We start from the raw sequence: 17,526 nt of genomic DNA, 5'->3' as shown, positions 1-17,526 counted from the left end.
GTGTGTATGTGAGAGTGTGTGTGTGTAGGAATATCTCTGTGTGTGTGTAGTGCAATAGTGATCACCTGTAATGTGACATGAACCCAAGGTCCCGGTTGAGGCCCTCCCTATGGGTACCGAACTTAGCTATCAGCCTCTGCTCGGCTTCTTTCCTCTGCTGCCTGTCCCGAAGTCCACCTTGGAGGATGATCACCCAAAGGTCCGAGGCTGAATGTCCTGGACCACTGAAGTGTTCCCCAACTGGGAGGGAACCCCCAACTGGGAGGGAACCCTCCTGTCTGTTGATTGTTGTGCTTGTACACCTTGTACTTGGCAGGTATTCATGTGACTCAGCCAACGTTGTCTATCTTATACGCTGCAGGCAAGGATGCCCGGAAGCATGGTACATTGGGGAAACCGAGCAAAGGCTACGAAATTGGATGAATGGGCACCGCACAACAATCAACAGACAGGAGGCCTCCCAAGCCACCAAAGTAGCTGCATTCTCTCTCCACCACCGATGTATTATCTTATACAAGACATAGTGTAACAGGAAGATTGGGGGCAAGTCTGTCAGCCATGGACTTATGAGGGCTCTGACATTCAGGTAACCAGACTGCACCTTTAAGAATTTCTCCTTTAAAGCTAAGTGTCCTTGGAATGGCAGGAGATTTTCTGCAGCCAGGTGAACAAAAAAGGGTATGTTAAGGAACAGTAAGGAGCTGAAACAGGTCCTGAATTGAAGTGTATAAATATGTAATATGTAGTCTGGCTTTGTGTATTGATAGAACAAAATGAGTATTTGAAACTAAAAATGTTTCATTGCAGTCATCCGCTCCCTGAGCCAAGGTGATATACCTCTTCCTTGAATGGAATAGTTGCCTATTTTTCCTCTACATATGGCACTTGGACCTTTGAACCCTTGAGGCAATGGCTAGGCTGTCAGCCATTTGCCCACCTTCACCACAATATTAGGTGTGCTCCTATTATTTGATCTGAGAACCATGTAACTACATGAGGAGAACTGACAAAGTACTGAGTAGAAATGACACAGTTTTCCACACTTGATGCTGAACATAGATTATCTAATGAGAGACTCTACCCAACATCAACAGGAAAATTGATTATTTTCCTCTTTGCATTGCCAAGAATGCAATAGCATGCTGTTCCACTCACTGCCCAAAACACACCTGGTGAAGTTCCTGGAATCTTTCCAATGTCAACAGCAAAGACAATGGAAGTCACATCCCATTAAAGAGGAATAAAGTGCAGAGTATTTTTCCAATGGATTCTTCAAACAGATCTCAGAGTTATGTTTCTACGAAGAAATGCCCTGAAGTCGATCAATGGTCTTTTCTGAGTGTGAGGGATTCCAAAACTAGTGGCCTTAGGTTTACGGGTAACATTTTCACAGAGAGTGGTGCATGAATAGAATGAGTAGCCAAAGGAAGTGGTGGAGGCAGCTACAATTACATCATTTAATAGATATCTGGATGGGTATTTGATTAGGAAGGGTTTTGAGAGATCTGGGCCAAATGCTAGCAAATTGGAACAGGTCAAATTAGGATGTCTGGTTGGCGCACACGAGTTGTACCGAAGGATCTGCTTCCATGTTGTATGATTCTACAACTCTATAAATCATAGGGACTTAAGAACTAGGAACGTGAGTAGACACTTTAGCCCCTCAAGCCTTCTCCGCCAATTAATACAATCCTGATTTATCGCATCTTGGCCTCAACTCCACTTTTCTACCCATTTCCATTTAACCTGTCATGAATTAAAATCTGTCTAGCTCTGGCATCCACTTTAGGGTAGTGAATTCCACAGATTCATGATCCTTTGAGGGAAGTAACTCCTCCATACCTCTGTTTTAAGCCTGCCACTCATTAGCCTAAAACTATGACATCTCATTCTAGATTTCCTCACAATGGGAAACATTTGCACACTGTCTACTTTGTCAATCTCATTTCTTGTCTTATATACTCAATTTGATCTCCTCTTATTCTTCTAATCTGCTGTGAGTACAGGCCTAAACTGCTCAATCTCCAAAACTCTCCTCATAAAACAAGCCTGACATCTTTGAAATCAATCTCATGAATGTTAGCTGAACTGTCTCTAATTCAATTACATCCTTCAAGTGAAGGACCCAAATTACGTGTAGTACTTCAGGTCCAATCGATTTGATTAGAGCGTAGACGCTGTTAATGTGACTGTTAGGAGATGATTCAAAGCAAAGCTGAAGCTTTACCTAAAAGAAATCTGTAAGAATGGTAAATATTTAGAGCATAAGTGAATAAATAATTATGGACTTTGTGATGTTTATGTAGTTGCAACACATATACAGTTGCAACACAACTTCTCTACTTTTATACTCCAATCCTTCACAATAAATGCCAAAATTCAACTTGCCCTCCTTATTACCTGCCATACTTGCATACTAACTTACTGCAATTTATGCATGAGATCACCCAGAACCCTCTGTAAGGAAGCATTTTGAAGTTTGGCTAAAATCTATAATTAGCAGACTTAGTGTGCGTGGATAAGATCTACCATGATTTATGATCCAATATCGCACTCTATCTCCAGCACATTGGTGAATAACTACTTTTGAAGAAAGCTTTTTTCGTGTGAAACACGATTTTAGATTTAGCTTAGATCTATCAACATTAATAAATATGACAAAAATAAAATACCAAATGGACAAAAGTGACATCACCCTGTGACTAGTAACGTATTCATATTTTTGAGAGCTAGAGAATATTTATAGGCATTCTAGTCAATTACTGGCAACTTCTGCAAGTGCCAAAAGCTATCAAATTCAAGCATGCATGAACCACTCTGGGAATGATCATTGTATTCAAACACCAATGAATAATAGTGTATGGAATGGACATGCCATAGTACCTTTATAGAAAATTTCTGGAGCTAGCTTTCCAAATCTAGACTGATTCCATTCCAAAGGGAACAGGTGACTCTGGATGTTTGGGAAGGGAGTGTGTTAGCTCCTGTGCAGGTTGTTTTAATGTAGTTGGAAACTTGGTCAGAATCTCCCCTCCCAGCTCCTCAATCAGTGCTTCATTTACATTTGTTTGCCATGTCAGAGACAATGATGAAAAATGCTGTTCTTCTAAAATAAAATAAAGAAACTTTTTAAATTTGCATAAACATGTTTATGTTCAGTGCTGCCATTTTCAGAGGGAAGTCATTGAAAATGAAAATATCACATCACATATGTAAGGATCATTCTGCATTTTTAGCTTTACGCTTCCAACATTCTTCCCTTTGCAATTCTTCGATCCTATAAAAAATACTTATCCTGAACAATGGTTCCTCCACAATTTCCTTGTGCTCAAAACAGAGCAGGCTCTCAACATAACAAATGTGGAAATACAACAGAGAATGTTTCTTTAAGATTAGGAAACTACATAAACATCACAAAGTCCATAATCATTTATTCATTTGGCTCTAAATATTTAGCATTCTTTCAGATTTCTTTTAGATAAAGCTTTAGCCTTGCTTTGAATAATCTCCTAACAGCCACATTTTGCTCTAATCAAATCTGCATTCTGATAACTTATGTAACAATTATTGTAACAAACAGGTTGCTTGATGCTGATGCTAAAATGACCCAGAGAACCATGTGTTAAACCAGCACTGACTGGGCAAGCTCCTTTAATTTCAGGTTCTGGTCTGTTGATACTGGGACTAATTTTATCTGTGTATAATAGTGTAAATTGATTGATATTGAAATGGCTGCCCATTACTATTCGTTGAAGTCAATTTTGTTAGCATTTCTTTTACACTATTTCCCTATAGTTAGAAGTCTGATGATAAAAAGATGCACAAATGTCTTCACAAATAAAACACAGAGCAATTTAGGACCTTGTTACAAAAGACCTTTGCAGTTTAACTGTTTTGCAACATCATGAAAACAATATTCTTTGAATGCATATTTAAGGATAGATCTTGCAAACTTGCAGGTACACTCTGGAGATTTGGCCTGGGAAATGAAAGGGACTTGTGGGATTTTCCCTCCATACCTGAATTTGTAATATTTGCTCCTGAAAATCCACTGCAAAAATAGAACCACACAGTACACATTACAGTATAGGCATAGGACCTGAAATCCAGGACTGAGATCAGGTTGGATTCCAGATATTTCCAAATTCCAAGTCCTGTCGTTCAGATGGTAGCTAGGTTGGGTCAAGCTGGGTTGGGCATGATAAACTGTCACTTGGACCGTGGGGCAGAGCGACACATGAAACCACTAATGAGTCTGGTGACACATTCGCCCCAACATACCGTTTACTGAATTGTCCAGCTATGTTATTTTAAAAAATTGTTATACAATTAAGCAGGACAACACCATTTGGACGCCAAAAGTTTTCAGTGAGCTGGATTTGAGGTGCTCCATCTGCCATCTACTTTATAACAGAGTTCTAGCACTTGAGTTTTGCTGAAGGAGAAAAAGCAATAAAACTTGCAAATGATCCATACTGGTCCAAGCAATCTTGTACACTTCAAAACAGAGTTCCAACACAACCAGTACATTCATTTCAAAGTATAACAGGTTTTTTAATCATTGCAGCTTTGTTGATAAAAATGAACACGAGAACAAGGATAAGTGCAAGAAGACCATGTTCCACACAATAACATTGCTTTGTGCATTGTCAGGCACACACTACCCACTCACTTTACCCTATCAATGCAAAGGCCAAGTAATCTCCTGGAGGATGAGAAGAAATAATGAAAAAAAAGGAAAAGATTTGGCCAACTTAACCCACCTCCCCCCCCCCCCCCCCCCATACACACACACACACACACCCTGACAACTATTCAAAAAGAATTTCAGGAGATCATTGCTGCCATAAGTAATGAAGAATTAACAATAGGGTCAGGACTTACGTTTTGCTGAAATCCCAGAGAGCACAGTAAGGATTTTCAGTACCCTGGACAAAATAAAAACACTTGTCAGTAAATGCTCTTCTTTTTTGTTGTTGATCAGCTCTTGCATGAGAAAGGATCTGTTTGGGATCCATTGCCTGGAAATAGGGTGGAGACAGGTTCAATTGAATCATTCAAGAGGATATTGGATGATGATTTCAATAGAAATATTAGGCAAGGATATGGCAAAAAAAGCAGGAGACTGACAAGGTCATGAAACTCATTTGAGTAGTGGTGCAGGCATGATGAGCCTAATAATCTCCTTCTGCACCACAACAATTCTGGAATTTTGTTTCACCAGCAAATTCCCTGCTGGGGGAAAATAAGCTAACAATCCTTCCCTATAATCTTCTAAAACTGTTGTGAAGTCACGTCAATACTACCAACAAAGATTCCTTCTCTCTTATTTTAATTGTTTGGTATAAAATATGGACAACACGGATGTTGACAAGGCTGCAAGAGGTGCACTGAGAAGACAGTTTTGGTCCTGCTTGCTTCAAATGAATGGGCGGAAAATAGCAGTTGGCGTATTAGCCATCAATGATGTGACCACATTCTCTATGGTTATGCTTTGGCCATAACTTGTATAAATTGTGTAATTGCAGTATAACCTCTTGTGATCATTTGAAATTTGGCATTATTGAATTTGTTCAGATGGAAATCTTGGGCAATATGTCCTTCTTGTCAGTACTATTCATTTTATTGTAGGTAAGGGGACTGAGTATGGTGTGGAACCGATAACAGAAGCCCACTTTGGAGCATGAACCAAGGCAGATTTTAACCCCATTACTTTTATAACCATGCAAGTCCATCTAGAAAATGCTGAAGAAAAACTTGGGTATACAATTTAGAATGTTGTTCAGTTGCAGCCACAATCCTTATCTGGAATGGAATATAACCAGTTTATCTGCCATTGATTGAACAGATGTTAGTTCTGGGAGAGCTTCTCCTTAAATAGGACAAAAGAACAAAGAACAATACAGCATGGGAATAGGGTCTTTGGCCCTCCACGCTTGCACTTACATAGCTTGTCCTTCCATAATAAAATTGTCCTCACTTACAGGATCCATATCCCTCCATTCCCCTCCCATTTATGTATTGGTCCAGGAGATTCTTAAAGCTGCTATTGTGTCTGCTTCCAGGACTTCCTCTGGCACTGCATTTCAGACACTCACTATTCTTTGTGTGAAAAAAATTGCCTCTCACATGCCCCTCTTTCAAACATGCCCCATCATACCTTGAACTTGCATCCCCTCGTAATTGACCCAATCACCCTGGGAAAAAAGCCTCATACTTTACACTCTTTCCATGCCATTCACAATTTTATGAACCTCTAGGTCACCCCTCAACCTCCTGTGTTCCAGTAAAAACAAAGCTAGTCTATCCAACCTTCCTTCATAGCTAAAATCCCCCATATCAAGCATCATCCTGGTAAATCTTTTCTGTACTATCTCTAAATCATCCACATCCTTCTGGTAGCGTGGTGACCAGAACTGTACACAATATTCCAAGTATGGCCTAACTAACATTCTACAAAGCTGTAGCATAATTTGCCTATCCTTATACTCAATGTCCCTTCCAATGAGGGCAAGCATGCTGTAGGCCTTTTACTATCTTATCTACCTGCATTGCCAACTTCAGTGACCTGTGGACCTTCATATCCAGATCCCCCTGCATATCAACACTCCTAATGGTTCTGCCATCACTGCATAATTTCTACCTGTACTTGAAATGTAAACCCATATTGTGTGGGGTGTAATTAAGTGCAAGTTTCATCAGTAGGGATAGTAGTTAACCTTCTCTGAAGGCTGTTAGTGATCCAGATGGATTTTAAGAGCAATTTCTTTTTCTCATCAAAAAGAATCAAAGTTGCAATCAAATAGCAAGATTCTTCTGAAATATTGTTTCACTATAAAGTGCAGTGAGCTATGGCATGTTATGTCATTAAAAGTGAAAGTAAAAGAGAACAACAGATGTCAATTTGCATGCCCAGTTCTTAAATGATGAATTAACTCTTTGAGAGCCTAACAGCGTTCTTCGACATTCAAATCATCAGCCCTTTGTTATTGAAATAACTGAACTGAGTTCTTGTAATTTTCTTGTGATTAATCTTACAACCTGTAATTAGCCAACAGCACCAAGTGAAAGAACATCTCATAATTCAAACATCTTTCCAGATTATAATAACATTTTATTTTTGTTCCTGACATGCAACAATTTTCTTCGTTTATAGAGCACCCATCATAAAGCATACTAATCCCTACAAGGTTGCTTTGCAAGAGCAACTGTGGCAACTATGTAACAGCAGGACAGAGGTTTGGACAACCGGCTAAAGGGAAAGTTGAAGGGGCAAATTCTGAGGCAGCTGTTTTATGAGATAGAGAGCAATTTGGGACAGAGTTTCCTGGGAGAGGAAGGGGGATGAGTGGCTGGAGACCATTTGATCAGTGGCAGATGAGATGGAGGCAGACTGGTCAGAACAAGAACATGTTGATGCCAGGTACGTAGAAGAGTGTGGTCAGTGAATGTGAATGAGGATATGGAATGTTTGCCACAAGGTCAAAACAGGCTGTGCAGTATGAACTTTGAGATCATTCTCGACTTTGCTTCAGATGGAGTTGGCGAGATTGGAGCAGAAAGTGTGGGAGAAAGTGTACTTTCTTGGAACAATGGTGAGGGGAGTTTGAGGTGAGGGAGGTGGATAGGTAAGCAACATTTTTGAGCTAGAATTAGCCTGATGACTGGATTCACAGTGAGGAAGGTACAGTGGTTAAGAAACATCATCAAGTTCAATCAGGTGAAGATGCCTGGTGCCTAGGATATTAGGAGCAACATTCTGGCATTATTCGTGCAATGCTTATTCAAAGAAAACTCTGAGACATCTGTGATTTGGTGTGAAAATGGATTTTGAACCGAATTACAACCACCATTGGAAAGGATGTGATGGGAGAGGAAGTTGATACTCATCAAAACATCAATAGAAGCTCATCCCATGTTTGCAAAATGAGGGTAGGTGACAAAGAAGGAACCTTAGAACATGTTCGAGATGACATAGCCATGATGGATAGAGATGAGTCCTGAGGGTACAATGTTCACAAACCCTGAAGGGAGTGTTTTGACTGCATGTGGAGAGGAAGCTAGATCCAGGAAATGACACACAATGATGCTAGGTTTGAACAGGGAGGAGGGGTAGAGGAATGACTACATCCAATCAAATCACACATTTTTAAAAGGATATCTGCTTTCCATATGTAAGGGCAGAAATGGGTCATAGTAAAATAAAACATTTTTGAAAATTAATTATTATTGTTACAGTATGTAAGCTGCCCTTATTGCCTGAGGGAGCTTGTTATCTTAACAGCACTTTGTTTAACATGACAATGGATGAGCAGAAATGATATTAGCAATGGTTTTGCAGGATGGATAGCCTGCCACAGGGAAAATTGAATTCATGATCAAGAAGTACTCTCTATTGCACTCAATCCTCCACTTAATACTCTCCTGTATGAGACTCTGTTTCTTGAGTGGAAATCACAGGTTGGCCCTGAGCTCTGAGGACAATCAGTTAATTCAAGGTTAATATCCCTGGAATAGTCTGCAGCAAGGAAAGAAGTACTTACATTTACCAAGTGAGCAAGTTCAATTTCCAGTACAGATTCTGCAATTTTCGGTTTTGGTCTCACTGTCACGGCTATGACTTTTGAATTCACAATGGTGTAATTTCTGTGGGTGTATTTAAAAACAAGAGAAAATACAATTGAAGAGTCAAGAATAATTCTTTGAAAGGAGTACAGACATGATAAAAACAATAGGATTAAAAAGCATCAATCAGAAATGAATAATGTTGCATATAATTTAAGGCATCATCCTGGTTTTCGAATCATTTTTCGATCTCAGCTGCTTCATTTCTGCAATCTCCTCCAATTCTGTGACCTCCATGTTATTTTCAGTCTTCACTCCTGCCTCAGCTCAGCTGCTTCTGAAGCCCTCATTATGCTTTCATTATTTCCAGACTTGATGATCTTAACTCTCTCATGTCTAGCCTCCCAACTTGCACTCTCTTGCACTGCTCAGAAATACTGCTGCCTGGACTTCAGTTTGCAGTAAGTTCTGTTCACCCATCATCCACCTACTTACTGACCTATCATAGCTTCCATACATCTTGATTTCAATGTGCACTCCTGTTTTCAAATCCTTCATGGCCTTCCACCCTCAATTATAGCATCCCCAGTTTTTGCACTGTACCATGAGGAATCTTGCTTCATAAATGTTACAAACATACAAGTTAAGAGCAGAAGTAGCCTGTTGGCCTCTTGACTAGGTGGAGGTGGGTATTGCAGATGCTGGAGATTAGAGTCAAGTTTAGAGTGGTTGTGGAAAAGCACAGCAGGTCAGGCAGCATCTGAGGAGCAGGAAAATTGACGTTTCTTGGCCTCTTGAGCCTGCTCTGCCATTCAATAACAACTTCTATTTCTCTCAGTCTGGAAAAGGTAACCCCTAATTTTAACAATGGCCTCTTGTCCAGATCTCACCTACAAGAGGAAATATCCTTGTCCTGTATACCTTATGAAGACCATTCAGAATCTTGAACACTTCAATAAAGTCATGACATACTTTTCTGAATGTCAATGAAACATGGTCAGCATGTCCAACCTATTCTCATAAGTCAACCTGTGTATTCCAGGAATCAATCTTATCTTTCTAGATGATAGTGGTAGTGGATTTGGAGGGTGGGTTATCCAAGGGTCTTTGGCAAATTTCTGCAATGTACTTTGTAGACAGTACACACTGTTGCTAATGAGCATTGATAGGGAGATAATGTTTATGGATGTGATAGGATCAAATTACTGTAGATGCTGGAATCTGTACTGAAGACAATAAATGCTGGAGATCACAACGAGTCAGACAGCACCTGTGGAGAAACAGCACGCTAATGTCTAGATGAGTCAAGTCTACTTCAGCTCTGGTGAAGAGTAATTTAAAGTGTGGGAGGGACAGCATTTATGGGATAGTTTTCTGATGGGGGCCATGGGTGAAGGGATGGGGGATGGTAGCTGCTGGAGTTGTTGGGTCTAGGGTGCCAGTGAAGAAAAAATGTTCATAGTTCAGTTTAAGGGATCAGAGCGTGAGAATGACAGAACAATGGTGTGTCGCCTACCAGACTTGAAAGGACAGTAAGTGGGACCGGGAGGAAGGGGAGGACATGATAGCAAGCTAAAAGAAAGGGAAGAAATATTCACAATTTAAAGACGTTGAACTTAATATGAAGACAAGAGAGCTATAAAGTGCCTAGTCTGAAGATGAGCTGTTGTTCCTCTGGTTTACAGTGTAATTCACTGGACCACTGTAGCATGCCGAGGACAGACATGCGGGCATGTGAGCAGAACACTGTGTTAAAATAACGGCTACGGGAAGGTCAAGGTCCTTCTTGCACACATACTGGAGGTGTTCTGGAAAGCAGTCACCCAGTCTGTGTTTGGTTTCTCCAATGTAGAGTTGACCACAGTCAGCACAGCAAATACAATACACAAAATGGAAGGAGGTACAGGTGAAACACTGCTTCACCTGGAAAGACTGTTTAGGACCTTGGATGGTGAGCAGTGAGGTGGTGAAGGGGCAGGTGTTGCACCTTCTGCATTTACATGGGAAGGTGCCATGGAGAGAGGGTTGGTCTTGGTAGTTGTGGGATGGACGAGAGTGTCCCAGAGGGAACACTACCTACAAAATGCCGACAAGGAATTGAGGGGAAGGTATGTTTGTTGGTGGCGCTCTGCTGAAGTTGTCTGAAATGATGGTGAATGATCTTTGAACGCTGAGGCTGGTTGGATGAAAAGTGAGGACAAGGGGGACATGATCACTCTGTTGTGAGTGATGGAGGGGGCAAGGGCAGAAACACAGTTGATAGGTTGGCCCACACAGGACTGCAAAAACTTCATACATTTTGCCTCCAACTGCTACCCCTCTATAACTTTCACTTCATCCATTTCTGACATTTCCCTTCCTTTCCTTGATCTCTGATCAACTTCAGGGAATAAACTGTCCACAGCCATCCACTACAATGCCACTGACTCACATAGTTACATTCAGTAGAGTTTGGTCCACCCCACGCCTGCATTCTCCCAGCTCCTTTGTCTATGTCATATCTGTTTGGATAATGTCACTTTCCAAAACAGCGCTGCCAACAAGGCTTGCTTCTTCCATGACACTGGTTTCCCTCCCATTGTGGTTGACCCGGCCCTCAACAACATCTGACCTATCACCCATACTTCCACCCTTGCCCCTTCCCATTACTTAGAACAGTGTGAGCAGGTTCCCCTTGTCCTCACTTTTCAGCCCACCAGCCTCTGCATTCAAAGGATCGTTCTCCACTGTTTCAGACAACTCTAGCAGAGCTGTGCACAAGCAGAACCCTGACCTTCCTCTAGCTGGTCACATTAACACAGTGTCCTGCTCGCAAGCCTGCATGTCTGCTCTTGGCATACTGCAGTGTCCCAGTGAATCACATCTCACCTTCAGACGAGGAACTTTACAGCCTTCTGGACTTAATATTGAGCTCAACACCTTTAAATTGTTAACATTTCTTTTGTTTCTGTTAAACTGGCAGGAGGCACAGCATTGTTCTGCCATTCTCACATTCCGATCACTTAAGCTGAACTATCAACTTTTCTTCACCGGCACCTTATACCCACTCCACCCCTGCCGCTGCAAAACTATAACATAAATGCTGTCCCCTCCATACTTTATCTCGGCTCTGATGGAGAATCGTCTCAACTCGAAATGTTAGCTTGCTCTCTCTCCATGGATGCTGTCTGACCTGCTGTGATCTGTAGCATTTGTTGCCTTGTGGATGTGATGTCAGTCTAGCAGACTGCTTTGTCCTGGATAATATGAATCTCTTTAAGTGTTGTTGGAGCTGCCTTTATCCAAGCAAGTCTTCCAACATATGCCTGATTTGTGCCTTGTTGGTAGTAGTCAGGCTTTGGGGAGTCAGGAGGGAGTTAATTGTTGCAGGATTCTTAGCCTCTGACCTGCTCTTGCAGGCACAATATTTATGTTACTAGTGCTCCCAGTTCAGTTTCTGGTCAATGGTAAGCCCCAGTATGTTGACAGTAGGGGATTTTACGATTGATTGTCAAGGTACAATGATGAGTCATACAGTCATACAGATGGACAGCATGAAAACAGACCCTTCAGTCCAACTCGCCCATGCCGACCAGATATCCTAAACTAATCTAGTCCCATTTGCCAGCATTTTGCCCATATCCCCATCATATACCCATATCCCCTTTATTCATATACCCATCCGGATGCCTTTTAAAAGTTGTAATTGTATTAGCCTCTATCACTCTCTCTGGCAGCTCATTTCATATATGCATCACAGTCTGCGTGAAAACGTTGCCCCTCAAAACACTTCTAAATCTTTCCCCTCTCATGTTAAACCTATGAACTCTAGTTTTAGATTCCCTCACCTCAGGGAAAAGGCCTTGTCTATTTACTCTGTCCATACCCCTATGATTTTATAAACCTCTATAAGGTCACCCCTCAGCTTTTGATGCTCAGGGAAAATTGCTCCTGCCTATTCAAACTCTTCCTATAGCTCAAACCCTCCAACCCTGCCAACATCCTTATAAATCTTTTCTGAACTCTTTCAAGTTTCACAACATCCTTCCAATAGCAGGGAGACCATAAATATATACAATATTCCAAAAGTGGGTTAATCAATGTCCTGATTAGAATGGTGCTGGAAAAGCACAGCAGGTCAGGCAGCATCCGAGGAGCAGAAAAATTGACATTTCGGGCAAAAGCCCTTCATCAGGAATAGAAGCAGGGTGCCTGCAGAGTGGAGAGATAAATGAGAGGTGTGTGGGGTGGGGAGTCTCTATGCTACTTTCTCCCCACCCCCACCCCCCTCTCATTTATCTCTCCACTCTTCAGGCACCCTGCCTCTATTCCTGATAAAGGGTATTTGCCTGAAACGTCGATTTTCCTGCTCCTCGGATGCTGCCTGACTTGCTGTGCTTTTTCAGCACCACTCTAATCTAGACTCTGGTTTCCAGTATCTGCAGTCTTTGCTTTTACCTGGTTGATTTTTAACCCTACTGCGAATCTTGCAAGGATGCCTGCCTTGAAGAAGTTTTCCTCCTCTCTCTACAAGAATCTCAGTGAGTCTCTATGCTACGTTCTCCCCACCCCCACCCCCCTCTCATTTATCTCTCCACTCTGGAGGCACCCTGTGTCTATTCCTGATGAAGGGCTTTTGCCCGAAACGTCGATTTTTCCTGCTCCTCGGATGCTGCCTGACCTGCTGTGCTTTTCCACAGCACCACTCTAATCTAGACTCTGGTTTCCAGCATCTGTAGTCCTTGTTTTTACCTAATCAATGTCCTGAACAGCTACAACATAACCTCTGAACACACCAAATGCCTTGTTTGCTGTCTTGACTACAGGGGGACTTCACTTTCAAGGAATTATGAACCTGCGCTCCAAGGTTTCTTTGTTCAGCAACACTCTCCAGGACCTTACCATTTACTGTAAAAGTCCTGTCCTGATTTGTCATTCCAAAATGCAGCAGTTCACATTTATCTAAATGTCAGCTTCTATTTTGTTAAATGAATAGAATAGATTGCATTGAAAGAGTCCCAAATTCATCCCAGCTTTGAGATGGCTGGGTGTTTCACTTTGAAACTGTGAGTTCAGCCTTTAATTTCACTGTGAATATCATGAAAGATTAAAACTGGAAAAAATCCAAAAACACAGAACTGAATCATAGAATCCCACAGTGCGGGCTACATTTGGCCCATTGAGTTGACATTGTCGATTCTCCTGCTCCTCGGATGCTGCCTGACCTGCTGTGCTTTTCCAGCACCACACTTGTGACTTGACATCCAAAGCTCATCCCACCCAACCCACCCTGCATTTCCCATGGCTAATCCACCCAATGTACACATCCCTGGATATTATGGGCTATTTTGCGTGGCCAATCCACCCAGCCTGCACCTTTCTGGACTGTGGAAGGAAAGCAGAGCACCAGGAGGAAACTCTTGCAGACATGGGGAGAATGTACAAACTCCACACAGACATCACCCTAGGCTGAAATTGGACCTGGGTCCCTGGTGCTGACCACTGAGCCATCATGCAGTTTCATGAGAGTTGACACATTATTCCCCACCTCCAATTATTGAAAAGCATTTTGTCATTGCAAATTAACACTATGTATGTTAATATGCATATTCAGAAGACAAATCAAGATCTTCTTAAATTGAAAGAGCATTTATTTTAGTCAAAACATATTTTAAAATAATTATTACTGTTCATGTTTTTCTTTGAATATTTTAGCTGAATATTGCTGGGTTATAAATTAGAACAACCGGACTTCTACCAAATCCGGACATTTGCTGACTGGACAGCTTTAAAAATAGTTCTGAAAATACTGGTCTATCCATCTTTCCCTGACATACCATTGGTAAGTCGAGGGACCACAGATTCATTTTGCATTGTGACTAATCTTTCAAGTGTTCAGCATCAACCCACCCCAAAAATGTCATTGTGTAGAAGAGGGTAGGGTCTAACTACGCTAAAGCTTCAGGTGTTCCCAGCTTTGACAGCTGGTGCAGCAATTTCTGATCAGACCTACATACCAAATGATGTTTGAGGATCTGTTGTAGATCTAGGATCATGATCATGCCTTCGATCACCCACAAGAGGAGACATTTTCCCAAACAGGCACATTGACATCCTGTTCAGAAACATTATCTCTCAGTTTCTCTCCATGTTACACACTATCCTGACTTAGGACTTATGGATGGGATTGTGGAATTCTAAACACAAACAGGTCAGCAATGATCTTATTGAATGGAGGAGCAGGCTCAAGGAGCCAAATGATCTTTTTCTGCTCCTTTTGCATTGGTTCATATGAATTATATTGTCAATTCTTCACTGTTGCTGAGTTAAAACCCCAGAAGTCCCTTCCTTAAAGCCTATGGATGTGTCTCCTCCTAAAGAACTGTAGCAGTTCAAGAAGGCAGCTCACTATCACCTTCTCCAGGGCCATAAGCATGGTCAAACTTACTGGTGAAATTTATAACTCACGAATGAAATACAAAATAAATATTAAATAAAGCTCAAGGAACTCATCTTTTGATTGCAGCCTTACTGACTTAATACTGTACTGAGTTCCATAATTTCAGATCATAACCACTGCCCCCATTAGTTTATTTTCAAGAGACAGTTGTCGATGGTGTATCTGCTTTTCTCAGTTCTATCTTCTCCAAACACACTGCTTGTTTCTGTTCCTACTCTCACACTACTCCTCCAATTCCCATCTCAACAATTGTTTGAAACCTGCAGTAGCTCTTACATTTTGAGACAAGGACCTGGGTTCAATTCCAGTCTTGGGTGACTGCCTGTGATGAGATTGCACATTCTGACACAGTCCAAAGATGTGCAGGTTAGGTAAATTGGTCATGCTAAACTGCCTCATAATATTCAGAGATGTGTAGGTTAGGTGGGTTACCCATGATAAATAGCGTGGATACTGAATCTGGGTGGGATGGTCTTTGGAGGATCAATGCAGACTTGATGGATCAAATGATCTCTTACTGCATTATATGGATTCTATGATCTTCAATTCTGATTAAAGGGCATTGTTCTGAAAAGTGATTTAATTTAGCTAGCCCAGGATACTAAGCATTTCCAGTATTTTCTGTTTATATTTTCTTTCAAAAATTTAGTTCGGCAAACATAAGAAAATACTGGAAATGCTCGGCAAGACATGAAGCATCCTGGGATAGCTAAATTAAGTCATGTTTCAGAACAATGACCTTTCATCAAAACTTTCACAAATTTAGCTTGGCAAATTATTCTTCTCGGAGCTGAAATTATTCTTCTCCTCCTCCTTGATATTCAAAAAGGTAATGGATGATTACTTAAATAGAAATAAAGTGCAAGCTGATGGGAAAAAGGCAACAGTTGAGCACCAAGTCAATACACTCAAAGAGCTAGTGTAAATATGATGGGTTGAATGGTCTTTTTCTGCACTACAATAGCACTGTAATTCTGAAAAATCATCCATGATTATTCAAGCAATGCCGAACCGCAGCTGAAACAGTGAGTTTACTATGGGACAGGGGCAGGAGGTAGGTAGCTCAGTGATTAGCACTGCTGACTCCCAGCACAGGGGACCTGAATTTGATTTCAGCCTAGGGTGACTGTCTATGTGGTGTTTACACGTTCTCCTTGTGTCTGCGTGGGCTTTTTCCAGGTGCTCCGGTTTCCTCATACAATTCAACGATAGGTAGGCTAGATGGATTAGCTATGCTAAATTCTCCCATCATGTGCAGGCTAAGTGGGTTAGCTGTAGTAAATGCAGGGTTACAGGGATAGTGTAGGGGATTGGATCTAGGTAGGATGCTCTCCAGAGGATTGGTGCAGATTTGATGGGCTGAATGGCCTCTTCCAGTACTGAAGGATTCTATGTTTCAAGTTTACATCATCTTGAAAGGGATTGAGCAACACACTGGTGATATTACTATTAATGACAAATCAGCCTTTGTGCCAATTGAACTAACTGGTCTCCCTCTCACCCATTCCCTATCCTGCCACAATTCTTTCACTTCCTTTAATAAGTTATACTGCAAATATTGTATTTTGGTAATTGAGAAAATAATTTGACTACCTGAATTACCAACATCAATTTTCTTTTTATTGTCAGGACCACAAAATCAAAGGTATTCTTTCTAAGTTTCAGTTAAGGAGAATTTGGGTGGTTTGCAAAGCTGTTTGTGGCCTCTCCAATTCTTCCAGGTGAAATGGACTCGAAGTTCCTGATTTCCTCTGCAGCATTCTTTGTGACTATCCAGCTTATCAGGAATCCCCATCATGCATTTAGCTCCTGGATATCTTCACATTCAACCTCCAATTTATAAAGCTTTGGAATTAGAGAATGAGGTAGCACTGATATATGTCAATCCGTCCATCTTGCCAGAGCCAGTTACTTGATGCTCATCTTACTCCCAACTACTTGCACCATCAATCAATAATTATATTTTTTCCCTTTTGACAAGTTACAAGTTAATCTGCTCTCCACTATCCTTTCAGATGACAGCAACTTTAAGAGTCAAATAAATAAATACTTCATCTATTATTCTCTTGCTAATCAGCCAAAATTGGTATCATCTGGTTATTGAACCTTCTGCTATCAGAAACAGTTTTATCTTATTTATTTTATCAAAGGCCTCTCTGATTTTGAACCCTTCTGTCAAATCTACTGTCTCATTGCTGATTTTGTTATTGAGTTTTTTTTAAGATTACTTACTTAACAGTGTGGAAACAGGCCTTTCGGCCCAACAAGTCCACACCGACCCTCCGAAGAGCAACTCACCCAGACCCTTTCCCCTACATTTACCCCTTTTACCTAACACTACGGGCAATTTCGCAAGGCCAATTCACTAACCTGCACATTTTTTTTTGGACTGTGGGAGGAAACCGGAGCACCCGGAGGAAACCCACGCAGACATGGGGAGAATGTGCAAACTCCACGCAGACAGTTGCCTGAGGTGGGAATTGAACCCAGGTCTCTGGCGCTGTGAGGCAGCAGTGCTAACC

General features: G+C 41.3%; 1 protein-coding gene across 10 annotated transcripts in view; it reads right to left on the bottom strand.

Annotated features, from left to right (window-relative positions):
* Positions 1-17,526, bottom strand: part of adgrb3 (adhesion G protein-coupled receptor B3) — an 814,402-nt gene that overhangs the window by 295,356 nt on the left and 501,520 nt on the right. For all 10 annotated transcript variants that reach the window (XM_043681622.1, XM_043681628.1, XM_043681636.1 and 7 more), the window contains 2 exons: positions 8,544-8,646; positions 4,885-4,928 (listed from right to left, as the gene is read on the bottom strand). In XM_043681622.1, the coding sequence (XP_043537557.1) occupies positions 4,885-4,928; positions 8,544-8,646 (147 nt within the window). The remainder of the gene's footprint in view (positions 1-4,884; positions 4,929-8,543; positions 8,647-17,526) is intronic.

Source organism: Chiloscyllium plagiosum, chromosome 3 (genome assembly GCF_004010195.1).
Source record: "Chiloscyllium plagiosum isolate BGI_BamShark_2017 chromosome 3, ASM401019v2, whole genome shotgun sequence".
Classification (NCBI taxonomy): Eukaryota; Metazoa; Chordata; class Chondrichthyes; order Orectolobiformes; family Hemiscylliidae; genus Chiloscyllium; species Chiloscyllium plagiosum.
Note: the sequence above shows the minus strand (reverse complement) of the source record. Positions and strands in the feature narration are given on the sequence as shown.